At 42.4% G+C, this 17580-nt stretch overlaps 1 protein-coding gene across 5 annotated transcripts in view; it reads left to right on the plus strand.

Moving 5' to 3' along the window:
* Positions 1-17580, plus strand: part of bsna (bassoon presynaptic cytomatrix protein a) — a 127429-nt gene that overhangs the window by 17898 nt on the left and 91951 nt on the right. For all 5 annotated transcript variants that reach the window (XM_036532543.1, XM_036532544.1, XM_036532541.1 and 2 more), the window contains exon 2: positions 282-717. In XM_036532543.1, coding sequence (XP_036388436.1) covers positions 282-717 — 436 coding nt within the window. The remainder of the gene's footprint in view (positions 1-281; positions 718-17580) is intronic.

The following is a 17580-nucleotide window of genomic DNA, read 5'->3' on the forward strand; positions in this document are numbered from 1 at the left end:
TACTTCATAATACTTAGTGTAAATTGCTAGTCGTAGGATTCTATATTAAATCGACCTGTACATATCTTAACCCCTGCCAGTTACTGTCTGCACTGCAATGAGGATGTTAACAGGGTTCATCTGTACCCTACTGAGGAAGTGCAAAGTGGTCAATGACAGCTTGATAGCTGAGAGTGCCGTATTTCGCAAAGCCAAATTGATTGACTGAACTCTGCTGCGCAGCATTAACATGGGAGATGCCACATCTAATCATCATTTCTCTCTTTCTCTTTTTTTCACAGGCTTGCCGGGAGACCGAGCCAGATTGATCATGCGTCCGGGCCCAGAACTGGGAGCCAGTCTGCCTATGGTGACAGTAGAGCAGGGGGAGGTGGCCGGACGGAGCCTTACAGACTCGCTACCCATGAAAGTCCCCATCAGCCGCCACCCTCACCGAGCCTGGGTCAGGGGCAGCATGCCGCCAGACGCAACCTCCAGGTGGACATCGGTGGCGCCAGGAAAGGGAGGTCGCCGTCCGTGTCTCCTGATCGAGGCAGCGCGCCCACCTCGCCCTACTCAGTGCCCCAGATTGCACCCATGCCCAGCAGCAAGCTGTGCCCAGTGTGTAACACCACAGAACTGACCTCCCACGACCAGCCAAACTTCAACACATGTACGGAGTGCCATGCCACAGTGTGCAACCAGTGTGGATTCAACCCCAATCCTCACCTTACAGAGGTAAGCGCTGCCTGTTTTTATGACTAACTCTCACCTTAGCAAGGCAGGCGTTATGGCAATCAACCACTACTTCACCAAGGTGGATGCTTCATGTTTTACAGTCAACCTCCATCTCACTGAGATAGGCATTGCCTATCTTCGTAATCGATTGCTGCCTCCTCAAGGTAGGTATTTCCTGTCTTTAAGTCAACCCAACCCTGAGGTAGGAACTTCCATCCTCTAGATCAACCTTTCCCTCACATAATGCTCAATCCAATTCTCTGAAGGGGATCTAAGTCCCCATTTTACCAGCTATTGCACTGTCCACTGGAGTTGTGCCAAACCATTTGATCAATCACAAACCCATTCCCTGTCAATGCATCTGTTGTGGGTGAATCCACCCAATAATCTGTATAGTCCATTAGCGTGATAATAAAGACCTGGGTTTGTCTTTCACTTATAGTACTGTGTCTTCAGATAATGGCAGGTATTGGATTGGATTTTTTCTTCAAACAGACCCATGTTTGAGCAGCACACAGCCCAGTCTTGGGCTTAAACATAAAAGTTCTTGAATGCAGCCCCAGCAAAACGTGCCTGAGTACGGTGTACAGAAGAGGGCATTAGACTAATTACTCTGATGCAAAGACAAAAGGCACAGATCAGCTATTCAGCACTGGGCAAGCCCTCAACTTGGCAATGTTTCAAAAGCTGCTTGGGCCAGGGGCTGGTGTGTGTTGGGGAGGGCACCTTGGGACACATCCAGATTGGAGGATGGCCATAGGAGACCTGAAAGAAAGTGTAATTAAGGGGTGAGTGGACAGGTTCAGCCCAGGTGCTGTCACAGGTCACTGTCACGAGGAGGCACATGATCACTCTGCTGCCGATTGGGGTTTGTCAGCGTCGAGACCAAAGGATTGCACTTCAAATGGCTACATTTACGTTCACACTGCCCTTGACCCCCACTGTTTTCTGATCAATTATTGGCAAGGGAGGGCTCTGTCTGACCTGCTGAACACTGATCTGAGGTCAGAAGGGATTAAGAGAGTAGGGAGTGATGGAGCAGTTCACACTACTATATCTGTATCACCTTTGGTGACTGTAAGTGCTTTTAAATTGCATTTTTATTCAGTGCTAATGAAACAGACATCACCTGGCGCTGTATCAGTCCATCACTTGTGATAATGATAAAAATGATTGATAATCTGTCCATTGAAACGTGTTTCGATCCTTTCATGAAGAGCGTTATTCTTGGAAGCTAGGGTGTCGACTAGTGATGTACGGTATTGAAATGATATGGAGGCTCTGGTAAAAATACCCACTCTGTATCTCTGCCAAAAAGGATTTCCTGTCACCCCAGATAGGCCCTGCATTGATTCACTCTGGACCGTGTAACAGACCTAATAGAGCTGATTGCAATCAGATTATCAGTGCTGAGTGAGGCGTGTCAATGGAGGTGATGGTAATTAAAGTCATTCTGCTGCCCTGTACATATCTGAGCCAGTGTTTAGCACTTCTGCTCAATCCAAGTTGATTTTAGTTGGTGTTGTAGGGACTGCCCCCATCTTAATGAGATAAGAAGACCTTGCTGGCGTGGAAATGGAAATCCACAGACAGCATAAAGTTATAAACAACCTCAGATGATAAAGCACTCAATTCTTGATAAATTCATCAAGCATTGATCTGGGACGAAGTGGAATCAGGACTTGGACTTCCTCTTCTATAAATATGCAAGTGACAAAAGCTGTGGTTTTATTGGAATTAATGGAAGTGTAGTTCCGTGTTCAAGTCCCGGCTCTCACCGGCTTGTGCCACGTTTCGGCTTTGATACGTTTTACGGATCTGCCCCTGTGGATCTGCCTCTAAGAGGAATATTATCATGACCTGTCTGCTTGTGATGACAAGCTGCCTCTCCCTCACCCATCAGAGCATGTTTTGACAGGAGCAATTTGCAGGAATTCAGTGGGGCTATTTCCCTTTCGTACCTCAAGCTGTGGCTTTAGAATGCCAGCACCCCTGTGTATTTTTATCCCTGCACCAAAGTTGCATGTTCCACTCCGTGTTCTCTGAGGGCAGGGCTCAGACGGACGGGCGGCGGTGTCTTGCATCCTCTGGCCCTGGCACAACGGTCGCATGGCGTAGCCGCTGGCTCTCTCCGCAGACCGGGAGAAAGCAGAGACTGACAGAGGGAGCAGAGGCACGACGCAGGTTGCCAGCTTGCTGTAAAACTGAAGAGGCAAGAGAGACAGCTTTTCTGTTCATTTCCCCTCATTAGATCCCCTGCTCAGTGAGCACTCTGAAAACGTAGCTCAAGCTGGGAGAGTGCTGTCACTCGGTCAGCGGCATGGCCACTCGGAGTACGTCAGACACGAGGGGCTGTTTTTATTCACGTGTGCACATGCATTGTGATGCGTAAGCCACCCCAGCAGTGCAGGTGTATATGTATGCATGTTGTGTACATTCAAATGAAGCCTGTGTCCATATATGTCAGAAGTGAGATTTATGTCCACCTCTGTGTAAGGTTCTATGTCCGTGTGTGTGTGTGTGTATGTGTGTGTGTGTGCGTGTGTGTGTGTGTATGAGGAAAAGAGTGGTCATTCCTCCTGGGGCTATGTCAAGATCTCCATTAGAGTCTGCAGAGCCGGGGAGAGAACTCGCAGGACACTTGGGTGTGATATGAAGATGCAGACTGGAGAAATGAAAGGGCAGCACAAACGTAATTGGCTCTGAGCGCTGTGAGAAACCGTGTGTGTGTGTGTGTGTGTGTGTGTGTGGGATGGGGGGGGGGGGGGTAGCTTTGAAGAGAGGGAAACAATCCCCCTGCCTTTTAGCCCTGACCCCAACTCTTTAAGGTTTCTCTTTGGGGCAGCCCAGACAAACGCTTCATGCTTGTTCAACACCACATTCTAATTATACTAATGAAACAAGAAAATCAATAAAAATGAGCTTGCATGCATTTTAGAGTCTGAAATGGCAAAGGGGTCCTTGCCAATAAATGCTGAGAAATCCAAACTGAGAGCTGAAGGAATCAAGCACACGGTGTTGAAGCATATTAATAAAACTAGTTCCCCCTAATTACCATGAAATGTCAGTACTTTCATATTTTAGTCTTGCTGATGTATACTAATATTATTCTGATATATAAATGTGAATATAACAAACATTCTGCAACCGCCAGGTATGCAAGGTCTCTTTTGATCTACCTGCCAACAAAAGTCCTGTTCTGTGTAAAGCTTTGATTGCTGTAAATGAAGTGTGAAATCTTTCATTCCCTGACCCCCCACCCTGTGTTTCACTCTCTCTCCTTGAGTGAGCCCTTGGATTTGAATGGAGAGCTTTTTGTTTTTGCATTCCTTTTTATACGCAGAGAAATAGCAGGCAGTGAGACATCATGAATTAATTAGATCTTGCTGGATAGATCGTTTTAGTAATTGCAAAAGTGAAAGGGCTACGGACGGAACCGGAAGCCACTGTCCTCTGACTCTGAAGCTCTGTTTTGAAGCTCTAAACCCATTTTAAACCCCAGATCATCAAACAAATTATCATCAATATATGGCACTCTGATGTGGGATGAAGGAGAGTTCTAAAGTTCTAGAGTTCTAAACCAGATTAACAATCATTTGAATCGGGGAGTGATATGTATGATATTTATGTTTATAGTGATATTTATGATCATTTTGACTGGAAGGAACATGGGACACTTTCTCTGGTATCCAAGGCCGTTTTCTTTTTCTTGAATATACCTATTAACAGTTGGAGAAGTGTGACTGCATGAATGCTCATAAAATGAGTTTTGGGATTGAACTGTATGCGAGATTGACTGCAGCATATAGCAGTGAGTGCTTCTGTGTAGCCAGATATGATTGGGGACCAGAATGGAAGGCCCTGAAGGTTAATAATGATTTAAAATGAAATGAAATAGCTTACTGATAAGACTGTAAGTGGTGAGAACTGTACAAGGTTATCCATCTGTGAGATTAACCAATGCGTGGCCTACGCTGAGAAGTAGTTTCCATGAAGAAGCACTAAATGATGAGCCCTGAAAGGTTAAAAATGATTATGACTGAAACTGACCAAAGTTGACTGTATGGAGATCAAAAAATAAAAAATAAATGACCCATAATGCATTCATAATTTAGAACATAGGGGATATTCTATACTATACTATACTCTACATGCTAGATTATACTATACTATACCCACATTGTTCTATGATACAAAAATGCATTATTTGCTGAGAATTATGAAACATCATTTGAATATTTCTATAACTTGAAAGTGACACTAGTTTCTGACAAACTGTTTGACCTGAACATTACAGCAATAAATGGTTGAGAAATTCATGTCAGCAATGCAAAGGCAATTCACGTTCTAACATCTTAATGGCCATTCCTCCTGTGGTGGCATTCAGCCCATAAGCATATTTTCAAAAAGGTCAAGTGTGGTGTCATGGGTCCCAATTAAGAGCAGCTACTGAAGTCAATCACTTTTACACTAAATTATGATCTAAAAAGGCATTGTCAAGGGACTACTTACAGTTTATATTAATTTACATTACGATTCTTTGATTTCCCCCTTGTGTTTCCTCTGAGCTGTGGCCTGATGTGCTAACATGGCCTGTATTCTGAGGCCACGGTCCCGCCCCCTCACTGGCCTTCTCCAGCTGAATTAATTAGGGCATAAAAAACACAGCTTAGATGTCAAGCTAATGTCTCCACAATGACTGAAATCAGGCTGTTGCACATGGGATTCATTGCGCTTTCCTGTAATACCTCATTGATGTATTCGTATGGGGGGCTGTATAACTCAACTGTAGACCATTTGGGAATGGTCGCACTTCAAAAAGATGTTTTGCGTGTTATATTCAGACCCGAGTAAATTTTTCACCGTAATATTTCCCACAGTGAAGTATCATGACTATCATGATGCCAAAATGAGCAGGATACATTTCACATACATACATACTTTATGCACTTTATCTACTTGCACACTTTATTTCACATAACTGCAGTGCACTTTCTCAAATTGTAAGTAACAGTTTAATCATGTCTTACACAAAAGTTTCCGCGCCTCCAGGGACTGCTTCTTTAAAAAGGTAACTTGTGTTTGAATGTGTTCATCAAAGTTAATGATAAATAACAAGGCGAGGACTGCATTGCCCCCTATGTTAATTAATTGTGAAGATGAATTCTCCCTCCATACTTTGCCTTTTTGAGCCTACAGGAGGTGTGAAAATGACTCAGATCAGCATATCTCAATGTCATCCTGATAGTTTGTTGCTTATTGAGGCATTTTTTTCAAAATATATTACACCTACTGTATTTGGCATTGTGGAAAAGACATTTTTTCATCCCCTAAAATTACCTTGTGTGCTGTGTGCCAATAGTATAATTAATCACTGTGATTGGGGGGGAACTGTTTGAGCCTGTTTTTTTATATGTACTTAAAGTCTTAAAAAAGGTCTAAATGGTATTCTAATGGTATTCTAAATAGTACAGTAGAAGCAGGTTTTTGGAAGTTTCCCACCTCCAGAGGCATGCTGTGTGTGCCAACAGCAGCAATCTTTGTCATGGACTTGAGACAGTTTGTATATTAATGGAAAGCTTAATATGTGCAGAGATGATTATATTTTATGGGGTGTTGATCTTTTGCTTATTGATGGTAAGAGTACACACACAGAGACATATTTTTTTATTTTATGGAATATTTATGATGTATTCGCTAATGGTAAGTTAATGTTTATTACTGTTCACAGCATATCTTCTACACCCATACTTCTTACAACAGCAAATGTGGTAATTCATTGCCTCAAACACATTTGTATAATTTAGAAACTTCTATTTAAGTGCTCAGTTTCACACACACTGTGTATTATTTCATTTGTTTAGCAAATAAAAAAACATTTCCATGTACTGTAATCCATAAACCATCATGACATTAACTACATACTTACAAATTTTAATTTTTTAAAGGATATTTCAGGGAAATGTAAACTTTTTAGTATAATATAAATAAGCTCCTGGTATTTTTGCAACAAAGTTATTCTTGCATGCCACGGATGCCTTGTTTAAGAAGACATTGGTGGTAATGAAATCCTGTCAGTATCTGTCGCAGTCTGCTTTAAGGGGTGACATTAAACATCTGTGACTGTGCTGACTTGGTTTGTTGCAGTATATCTATCATATGTGCCTAGTGCTTTAACCAGGCTTATTTTCTCAGTTTTTAGATATTGGTAATTTCCCACAACATACACTCACTGCTGACAGATGGGTCATAATTCATGGAGGCAGTTCCTGGAATGGCGAACCGTTAAAACACCCAACATGCTGCTGATGATAATGGCACGAGATGTGTGCTGCAGTGAGCAGAAACATACACTTCAGTGCACTGAGTCAATCAATCCCAGTGCACTATGGGTAAGACAACAACATAGCAGATATGTACTGAGAATGATAGGGGAAATTCTATACTATACTGCACTATACTATACTATACTATACTATACCCATGTTTGTCTGTGATACTAGAACACATTATTTATTGAGGAATGTTAAACATGATCTGAATATTTCTCTTTGTGCCAAAAGGCATTTTTGTGCTGATGTAAAAAATACTTTGTGATATGAGGATATTTAGGAGCTTAAGGTATTTGAATGTTTTCTTGTGCTGTCAGCCACAGCCAGGTTGCCTCTAAGCCATTCACTCTTGATTGGCTCTGTATTTCTGTGTTATGAGAGACAGATCAACAGAGATAACGTCAGGATCCCCTCTATCTCGATTTGTGTCTATGCCCACCCTTACTCGGGAATCATTCCTAGTCTGTTACAGCTGTCTCTTTTAGTTTGTCAGCCTGTAGATGTACCAGGCAGTCCACACCGAATTCAATGGATAGGCTTTTCTGATGAGCACTTTGAGAATAAACACTAGAGAACAACCCTAGCTACCTTTATGTCTTATACAGTGTATGTGTGCAAGTGTGACAACATGGAATGGCAAGTGCAGCATTATTTAAATTTTATGCTTCTTACAGTAGGTATAGCTGTCCCGTTGACACAAGTCTCAACCCTTTTCATGGCTCCCTTTTTGTGCCACATTTATAAGAAGCCAATAGATTGCAAATGTACACAGGACCGTGGGTATAAAGACACACCCAAGCAGTTCCACTTCAATGAATGCATTAAATAGATTTTTTTTGATTGATTGACAACATTACAAGGATGTCAGTTTCTTGCAAAATGTTGGCAAATAAATCAAACGTGACATTATAAAAATTGATCTCTTGTCTAATATATGCAGCATATTCTGACAAATTAAAACATATTTTGTATTTTAACAAACATTTTTTCATGAGTGTTCTCGCACCCAGCTACACACTGTGCATGCATGTATGTTTGTGGGTGTGCGTGTGTGTGGCGTGTAAAACCACAAATGTATGAGGGACTGTGGGCCAGGATGATTTCCCATTGGGTAAATCTGTATGAATAGATTTCTGTCTGTTACCTGCAATGATTTTCTGGTTCAGTGCAGTGAGCTGCAGCAGGTTGTGAGGGTATTGATCCCAGGCCTTGTGCCTTTCCTGCTACAACAAGCCAGAAAGCCTTCAATGTCAGGAGGAGTAATCCATACTACTGGCTAAATTAACCTCCACCATTTCTGTCTGATATTTGCTTTTTCCTTCTCTGTTAGATGGATCAGCTGTCAGGATTGAAACCAATTGATTTAAGTGAGGGAAGGCAAATCCAGCTAAGCAGCTTCAATGTGCAAATTTTCTTTGTTTAAATCAAGGGGTCAGAGCAATATATTATTTACAATGTTTTTACCTCTGTGTGTCAGTTATATTGGATAGCATATGGTAGGTTTATTTCACCTACTTTAGTTGTAAGCTTTCCTTTATGAAAGGGTGATATTTTGAAAGAGTCTATAACAATGCAATATGGCATATGGTATTTTGACACGTTTTACATAATTTTCCTTGCACTTTCGTATTTTATATTCTACATCTATTAGTTGTGTAAGGGTTACTGTCAGTCATCATATCAGTAATTGTGTGTCTTATTCCTGAAGACCCATCAGTGCTGGGATCGTGGTTTTTGTCATCATGATCACCATAATCATTATTTTTATTTTTTTTGAAACTACATCATCCACATTATAAGAACTATTCCAGAGAGCAAGTCAAACAATGGATGTTAATGAGGCTTTTTGGGCTCACATATTATATGTTCTCAGGTGTCCCTCACTTTTGGGAAATGCTCTAAGCCTCATTTCTATGCCTTTATCTCTGTATGACCTCAACACAAAAGTGCCACTCAATGTGGAAACATCAGGCGTCTTTTGAAAATGCAAAATGTTAGAGACGCTCACTTCAGAAAAGTGACGCATTGCTTCTCTGGATGAAAGAAATTGTATTCTTTTGTCCCACGCCCTGTGCAGCTGATCCATTACTGCACTTCCTTGAGGATTTCTTTTTTTTTTTTTTTGCTATTTCCATGAACGTCTTTTCTTGTGATACCTTAGTAGCCAGGATCCATTTGTCAGCACCTTCTAAAGGGAGCAGTAAATAAAACGTCCTGGTCAAAGCAGTGGCTCAGTCATTTATCCCAGTCTTCAGGATTCAGCACACGAATGTCATTTTATATCCGTTCCCAAATATAGCCACAGACCTCAAACAGCCCTGTGCTCCTCTTGAATCCCAAAGTGCGGCGCAATTCAATCCGGAAGCATTTTATTTTTACATTTCATTTTTTATATCCAGAAGCTGTCATGGATATGACAGGCTGCAGTAGAATGCAGAGGTGTCGAGTTTCATCAGGAAAATGGCGACTTCTTTAGGGGAGGCTCATTTGCCCTGTCCTGACAAGGGCACCACCTCCAAACCTGTACAGTAGTCTGAGATACAGCAGGTCTGAGTCCTGTGCATTACCAGCAGCTAATAGAATCCAACTTTTCATTTGTCTGATTACTGACCCCTCGCATGACATTACAGCTGACTGACATATTTTCAGTGTATTACCACAAATCAGTTCTTAGCCAGTGAAATAACAAAGAAATATAAATGACACATTACATTATTGTCATTTAGAAGATGCTCTTATCCAGAGCGACTTACATAGGTTACAATGTTATCCATGTTATTCAAATAGTTAATTACCATGTTTATTGGTTTGGTAATGGACCTATTATTATCAATGGACCTTCGTTATTTTCTGTTCTTATGTTTAGAGCATTAAAATTATTTGACCTGTCTGTCAAACCCCTAGAAAGTAATTTATTTTGACATTACAGGCATTTGTTCAAATAAGTCTTATTCCAGGAAAATTGTATATTATAAAGCCATCAGGAGGGTGCAGAACAGAAACAGGATGTTTTAGGGGCTGCAGTGATGGCTGGAAGACCAGTCGATTGGAGCTCTGTGAATACATTACAAGGGTTCTTTATAGGAGGACAAGCTGCGGACTGAAGAATACAGTCCACATGCTATTGAGAGTCTGGGCTTCTTCACTTCTCCTTCCCTCACAGTGGAGAGGGAGTCCACTTTAGTGTTTGTTCTCTATAACAGTTTCCGTTTAGCTCTGCTTACTGCCTCTCCTGGCCCTCAGTTGATGCCCTCTGGCATGTCTTTGGGCAAGCCATGAAGTCTGGGCATCTGTTCTCTTGGCCCTTTCCACCTGATGCCATGAGCGAGACCAGTGTCAGCCAAGCCATGAATGGTCATATTAAACAAAAGAGGGAGCAGTGGCCACTGGGATATAACAGTACAACATGTTGCCCATTGCACTATGTCATTCATTTATACAACTTGTCTGTAGCTTTTCACAATCTTGCAAACAGATAAAACAGCAGTGACCCACCAGTGATTCAAACTATTACCTTTTAGTGACACATCTGCATAAACCTCTCCTCTGTGCTGCTCTTGATTGATGTGCAGGTGAGAGCGGGTGACAGCCGTGACACACTGCTCACAGCTAAGCGAGGCTATGTTTTCAGAAAAGCCCTACTCATCTACTGTTAAGTGAAGTCATTTGGACTCGCCTTACCGTGCTTGGAAAGTTAACACTAAGTAACGATGTGCTGATTAAGTACGACTCCATTACTGTCCCAGGAGAATGAGAGCGCAACTTCTGAAGATTCTTCTCCAGTACATGACTGGGTAATATAAATATCCCGAGTGCCCAGTGTGTGTGCAGTTCTATTTAAGCTTATTGAAGTCAATTCTTTTGATGTTTCCTGGCCCAGTTTTCTCAGTTGATTGGAATCTTCATTAAAAATCCTTCCTGTCACAAACTGCAGCGTTCAGCAGCTAATTCTCTTCATCAGATTTTTAGCGGGCCAAGGGAAGAGGAGATATGCAAGGTTGGGTGGTGCATTTATGTGGGTCCAAGGTGGGAGTTTAGTATGGCTGTTTTAGAAAAGTGTGTGGGTTTGAGCACACAGGGGCGTATGGATAGCACATATGGATGTAACCTCAATGCAATCCCATCCTTGGCCTCTCCCGCCTTAGCTGTCTCACTCCCCCTCTCTCTCTCCTTTCCCCCACACCAGACATTGAAAGTGTGGTTGTGTGGGAGAGGAATAGAGAGAAAATTATAGCTCATCAGAGTTCAGCTTCACCTGGTTTGGTGGGCGTGCATAACAATGTGTTGGTTAACTATAGGTAAAAACTTTCACCGACCCACAAAGTTGCATAACTTTCTTATTTATAACTGCAGAGTCTTATTTAATCATCTTTCTTTTTCTTATGGTTAAGTTATTAATCTGACATGCTCATGGCTATGGCAGAAGCGATAAAGAACATGAGAGAATTCAGTAGGAAAGACAGAAAAACTTATGATGATGATGATGATGATGATGGTGATGATGATAATTACTAATAATGATGCTAATACAAGGCCTTTTCAGTCTTGTTCATTTCTATTTAGTCTTTTCAAGGCAACATGTGGGAAACTATAAATATTAAATCTGTCAACCTGTCACCACTGAGCCAACAAAAATGCAAAATGTAGGCAGAAACTGCTCGCTAGCATGAAAAATCCCATTTACCCTTTCAGTTACTCTGACGTTTCATGCCTGCCATCCCAACTGATTTTGTTCTGCAAAAATTTTTTAAAGGAAATCCAAAGATTGAAAATCCACAGATTGAGGCCCACTGCTAAAAAGAGAAGAAAATAAAGTAATAAAATCATAAGGAAACGATGAAGCAGTCTTGTCCACGACCACATGACGGGTGTCCACTGGAACATCATCAATACAAAGACATTCAGTTGACATTGACTCTGTGCATGAAGTCCCAGACAGAGCTTTTTTTTATACAGGAACTGGACAGTCAATGGGGGGCTAATCCGTTGTCACACAGAGCAGTGGCTTATGTTGGGGAGATAGAGATAAGCATTAGAAAGGAAGCTTGCATTGAAGTGAGTACATTTCCCTGAAGTGCACCAGAATGCCATCCTTCTGTTTAACATATTCTCAATTCATGTTCTCCATTAACAGGCTCAACCAGCTTCCTTGGATCACTTGGTCATTATGATGAGATTGGTGGGCTTTCTCAGGGATCAGTCAAGGGACCTCATTACTCTGCCATTATCATAAGATAAACTGGTCTTACCAAGGATCAGTCAAGGGATCTACTTGACTCACATATTCATCATTGCGTTTCTCCTTGTTATGAGGGGTTAAAAAGCTAAGTATTTAGTACAAATTTAGATACTGGGACTGCGTGTGATTCCTGTACAAATTGTCTGATCTTTCTACACATCAGAGCTCTGTAACAAAAGACTTCCAAGTTAATTTTGTGTGCAAAACTTCGACAAATAGTTTGAAATGAAAATGACATGGATAGTTTTGTTCTATCTTTCTTTTCTTCCCTTCTTTTCTCCCCTTCTCCCTCTTCTCTCTGGCCTCCTCTCTCCTTCTCCTTCTCCCTCTCCCAGGCTGTCTCCCCCTCTGTAGCCAATTTTTCACTTGATCCAGTACAAGATGGCACGGTCAAATGCAGTGTGCTCCACCTGAATGGTTAAGTAGCTTCTCGGTTTCATGCTATAGTTAAGCATGAAGGACTGAAGTGAGTCTTTCATCACTTGGTGAGGATGATACGCAAGCATAGAATACAATGACCCAGAAGCAACAGTCTGATAAGGAAGAGAACAGAAGAGTCGTCTTAGTTGTCAACATGGTTCACCACAGCGTGGGTGTCAGAGATTTTTCTAATAATCATGAGTTGCATCTCGTATCAATTCGTGATAGTAAACAAACTGATGTGATGGGCAAAGGTAGTATTCCTTCACCTATGAGTGAGTACCGTCATGTGTTTTGAGAATCCTTTAGCAGCCTGAAGAGGTGACCCATTCCAGTCGTTGGTCGGTGACCTCGGCGGCAAGAATGTGCTAATTACTTTTGCATTTGTGCTTACACCTGTCTGCTGGAATCTAATGTATTATTCTGTATCAATTTGCAAGTGTGATCAGGGAATCTCTGTCTGGCCACCTCCCTCCCTCTCTCTCTCTATATTACATTATTGTCATTTTGCAGATGCTGTTACCAAGAGCAACTTACACAGGTTATGGTTTTATCCATACATACAGCTGGATATTTACTGAGGCGATTGTGGGTTAAATACCTTGTCCAATGATACAACAGTAGTGCTCCAGAGGGGAATTGAACAGCGGCCTTTTCGGTTACAAGCTCTGCTCCATACCATTACACCACACTGCTGCCCATCCCTCAGTGCTGGTGTCATCTCTCATTCTATGGCCTGGTCCCTCCAGGCTCCAGCGGTGATGGGCTTTGGAATGGGATTGTAGTGTGGATCCTCAAAGTGCCACAAAGGAGTGAGAACACTGGATTCCCTGTGGCCAGTCTTTTACTTACCACCAGCCTTGTGCCTGAAGCCATAATCAAATGGACTGCTGAGGACTGCCCCTCTCTATCTCCCTCTCTTTTTGTATGTGAGTATCCATGTGTAGAAGGCCACGATGGGTCATGTGTGACAGTGGCCTATGCTGTCCTTGGTCTGTTTGAGATAGAAATGCATTATACAGCAGTTTCCAGCAGCAATTTGTGGTGTTTTGAACAGATTGGCTTCCATTGTGCTTCTTTCTGTAGGACGCCCACTGTACAGCTGCTAATGGCTGCCGCCTCGCTGACATCTCTGCGCTTTACCTGCAGGCTAAAAGCACACGGAAACTTACATAGTCCTGAGTGCCTTTAGAATCACATTAAAGGGGTGCACTGCACAGTCCAGTAATTCTCTCCACTTAATATGACTTCAATAAATCAGACACAAGACAAGGGGGGGGGGGGGGGACCCTGCAAGTAATGGAGATCAGATCTGGAAATCAGAGTGTGCTGATGAATGCATGAGTGTGTTTTCTTTACCCGACTCTTCCTCCTCCGAACCTAGACTAATGAAGTCCATTCTCAGGCCTGTTGGATTGTGGGAAAAAGTCAGAAGGAAATGCATGCTTCCTACAGACACAGATTCAGCACATCAGTGGAGGTTCTGGCAAAAAAGTCACTGGTAAAACATACCATATTTGGGTAAATCATTCAGGAAACAAATGATCTGCTGAAGATGCTTGTTTGTCTTGCAACAGAACATGGACAAGAATTAGGGGGAACACGTCACATCAGGGCGACAGTGGCTCAGGAGGTAGAGCAGTTGACTGGGGATTGGAAGGCCCCTGGTTTGAATCTGGCTCATCTTGGCAAAGTGTCTTTGAGCAAGACACTGAACCCCCAGTGGCCAGTTGGTAAGCCTGTATGCAGTCCATTTACCATTAAGGCATCAGTTTAAGTGAAACAGGCACTGAAAAGGGTGTCATTTGAGCCATAATGCAATGAAATTTATTAAAAATTGCAGCTGGGTTCAAAGGGGGTGATACCAGGTCTGTGGGGAACAGAAATCAGCAGGCTAGATCAACACTTGCCTGGTCTCTGTCATGGCAGGAGCCAAGCCAGGTCTGTCTGGCACGTGAGACCACAAGGTCATTTGCTGGGTGCCCAGATTAAAAAGCACTTTGAATGCTTATTTTTGATGCCTGCCATATGTATTTCCTGTGAGTCGTTTGTGCAGGAGGTTGTGTGAGAAAGAGACAGAGAGGGAAATAGATGATCTGCTTGCTTTCCACATCAGAAATAAAGATCTGATGTTAATCATCTTTCCTCAGACACATTTACAATCAATTCATTAGTTGTGTCTGTGTACAGTAGTGCTGATGGAAATGATCTGTTTGGATTGTTCACTCTGGCAGGCTTGGGGGAATGTTGTGCCATCTAGCTATGGAGCTCAAGGAGGAGATCTAGTAAACTGTAGATTCTGTTTCCACAACCATACACAGCCATACACACTTACTCAATATATAATCAATGCTGCTTAGTGTGAGATTTGCTAAGCCAATACAATTTACTATATATGACAGGTGATCTCATTGGCTGCAGAAAACATGGTGCATACAGTTGCATATATAACAGATTTTGGATCTGTTGGAAATGATGTGCTTCATTTGCTAAATAACTCAGATTAACCCCAGTCTTAGGCTTGAGCTGTTATGACAGCAACAAGGCATTATTGGGCTGCTTCATATTCTTAGGCTAGAAGCCATGATCATGATGATAGGCTAATGGACATCATTAGGCCGCTAAGAGTATACCTGCACCTGCATGTTGTTAGCTGCTTTGATGGTATTTCTGTATAACATAAGTGTGGCCACAGAGAGCATTTACATAAGTAGGTAATATGATTTGCATGTTAATGGTGAAAGAAGCATTAAAATGAAAAGCAGTTTCTGGCATACGCAATGTTTGAAGAGGCTCAGCAATTACTAACTGAAAGACATTTTTCGTGCGCTCCATCTCTTCTCTTACTTTCTCAGGTCTGTGTATATATGTGTGTGTGTGCATGTTTGCATGTGTATGTAAATGTCTTCCATCCTTAATTGTATTGTCTTTGAACAGCTTAATAATATCACTCTAATCGGAGGTGATCTCCAGGGAGCAGAGCACGAGGTCTAGCCTTAATTGCTAGTGCAGAATGTCAGCTGTAGTCACATTGGCTGACTGACTGTCACTAAGTTAGTTTTAATGTTCTTAATTGCCACTGGAGCAAGGGCCTGTAAAGACTGTACTTAAGGGCTGTGTCCTGGGGCATGGACCCCCTGTTTCCACTTGTATTATCCCCTCATCAGGTCATTAGTAAACACTGACGGACTCATCTTGTCTCTGGCCAGCTCAGGTGAGGGACTGAAAGTCTCACCTTGGTGTACCGTGTACAGTGTACTGAGCACAATGTGTATACGAACTCTGGGACCTCTAGGTAAAACAAGAATTGTTCCCTGGAACATTTTCTGAACACTCACACCCACAGCTGCAGCTGTGAGAACCTGGGTGTGAGATCTCTGGAACTTCTCTCTGAGGGTAGGAAGTTTCTCTTGGCGTTGTTTTTTTTTTTGCCGCAGTGCCCGCGATATCCTGGACAGCACTGATGGAGAAGACCCTCTGAGGACTTTAGGAGAGAGTGGAGTACTCAGAGTGGGTCCAGCGAGTGTCAGGGAGCTATTCTGAGGATGGGCCTCCTGAATTATACATGCGCCCAGGCTCCATCAACGCCGTGCACAGGCTCCAGTTGAAAGGGAGGAGCAGACTGCCTGTCCCCCCTGGGCCAGGCCGCTCCGCGTGAAAGCTGGGCGCCTGCTCTGTGGTGCTCTGGAGATGCACTAACGTCAACCACACCCTGGTTTAATGGGCTTGGTCAATTATCCCCTCCTCATCATCTCATTTCACACATTCATCTCTCACAGCATCTCTCCTGTCCCTTACCAAATAAATGAGATTGGCAAGCTGATCCTGAATTCGTTGATTCAGCGACTACCCATGGCCACTGGCAGAGAGACTACTTTATTGCCGAGCATAATCACAGGTACTGTGTACTGTCTACTCAGTTTTTCCTTCGATGGACACCCGTAGTTGAATCGTGGAAATCATCTGATACAGCGCCTACTATGTCCAAACAAACACTTTGCCTTGGTTTATTAAGTAGAGCCAGGAGTACCTAGAGACAGACAAGAGGCTGGGGCTTGGGCTGATTTTCACTTCAGATCTGTGCAAATACAAAATAGTGGGTAAAAGTGCAGAATATAGAGTGCACTGCTGGGTGTCTGGAGGAGCTCTGAGAAATCTCAGCTAGCTCTGTCTGGAAGCCCCTCGATTAGACACCCCTTCTTGTGCAAACATTCTAAGAATGGACTAAGATGTTATTGCCAAAGGAATGGGCTTGACAGTACTTCAGCGATTATGTTCGGCACCTGTTTATCAGTTACATTAAAAATAACGACAGGCTGTGTTGGGTCTGTTGGGTCTTTTTTGAAACATGTAATACAGAGAAGTCATTTGATGGTGAGGTAAGGCTTTGTTCAGTTTTCAGTTTTCCCTTTGATACTGTTTATGTAGTCTGTAAGCACTTTTATGAGGGTCAACAGAACTCATCAAAGATGAGAAAGTTAAAATTTGTTTCTTACAACAACCTGTCCTCAAGCAACTTTGACTTTGCATCATCTTGTTTTGATCTGAAAGGCTTTTGCTTTATATCAAAGTCATTAAATTAGAGTGCTGGTTTCCCAGGAAAATGTGAAGCTGTTTCATTGTGATTTCTGATGTTTCATACTGCATTCCTGCAAATGAGTTCATTACAGTTTATCTCTACAGCAGTGGGCTGTAGTTCTGTTGTTTACTTTGATTACAGACATAAAAAAATGTATGGCATCCTGCCCCAAACAGTTAATCCAGGATCTTCTTATCAACCCTTAATCTTAACCCCAACCATATTGTATATAAGGTCAATACTGATCCAGGATCTGTGATTGTGAGAAGAATTTATCTACATCAGTGTCAGTC

The sequence above is a fragment of the Megalops cyprinoides genome, chromosome 7 (assembly GCF_013368585.1).
Source record: "Megalops cyprinoides isolate fMegCyp1 chromosome 7, fMegCyp1.pri, whole genome shotgun sequence".
NCBI lineage: Eukaryota > Metazoa > Chordata > Actinopteri > Elopiformes > Megalopidae > Megalops > Megalops cyprinoides.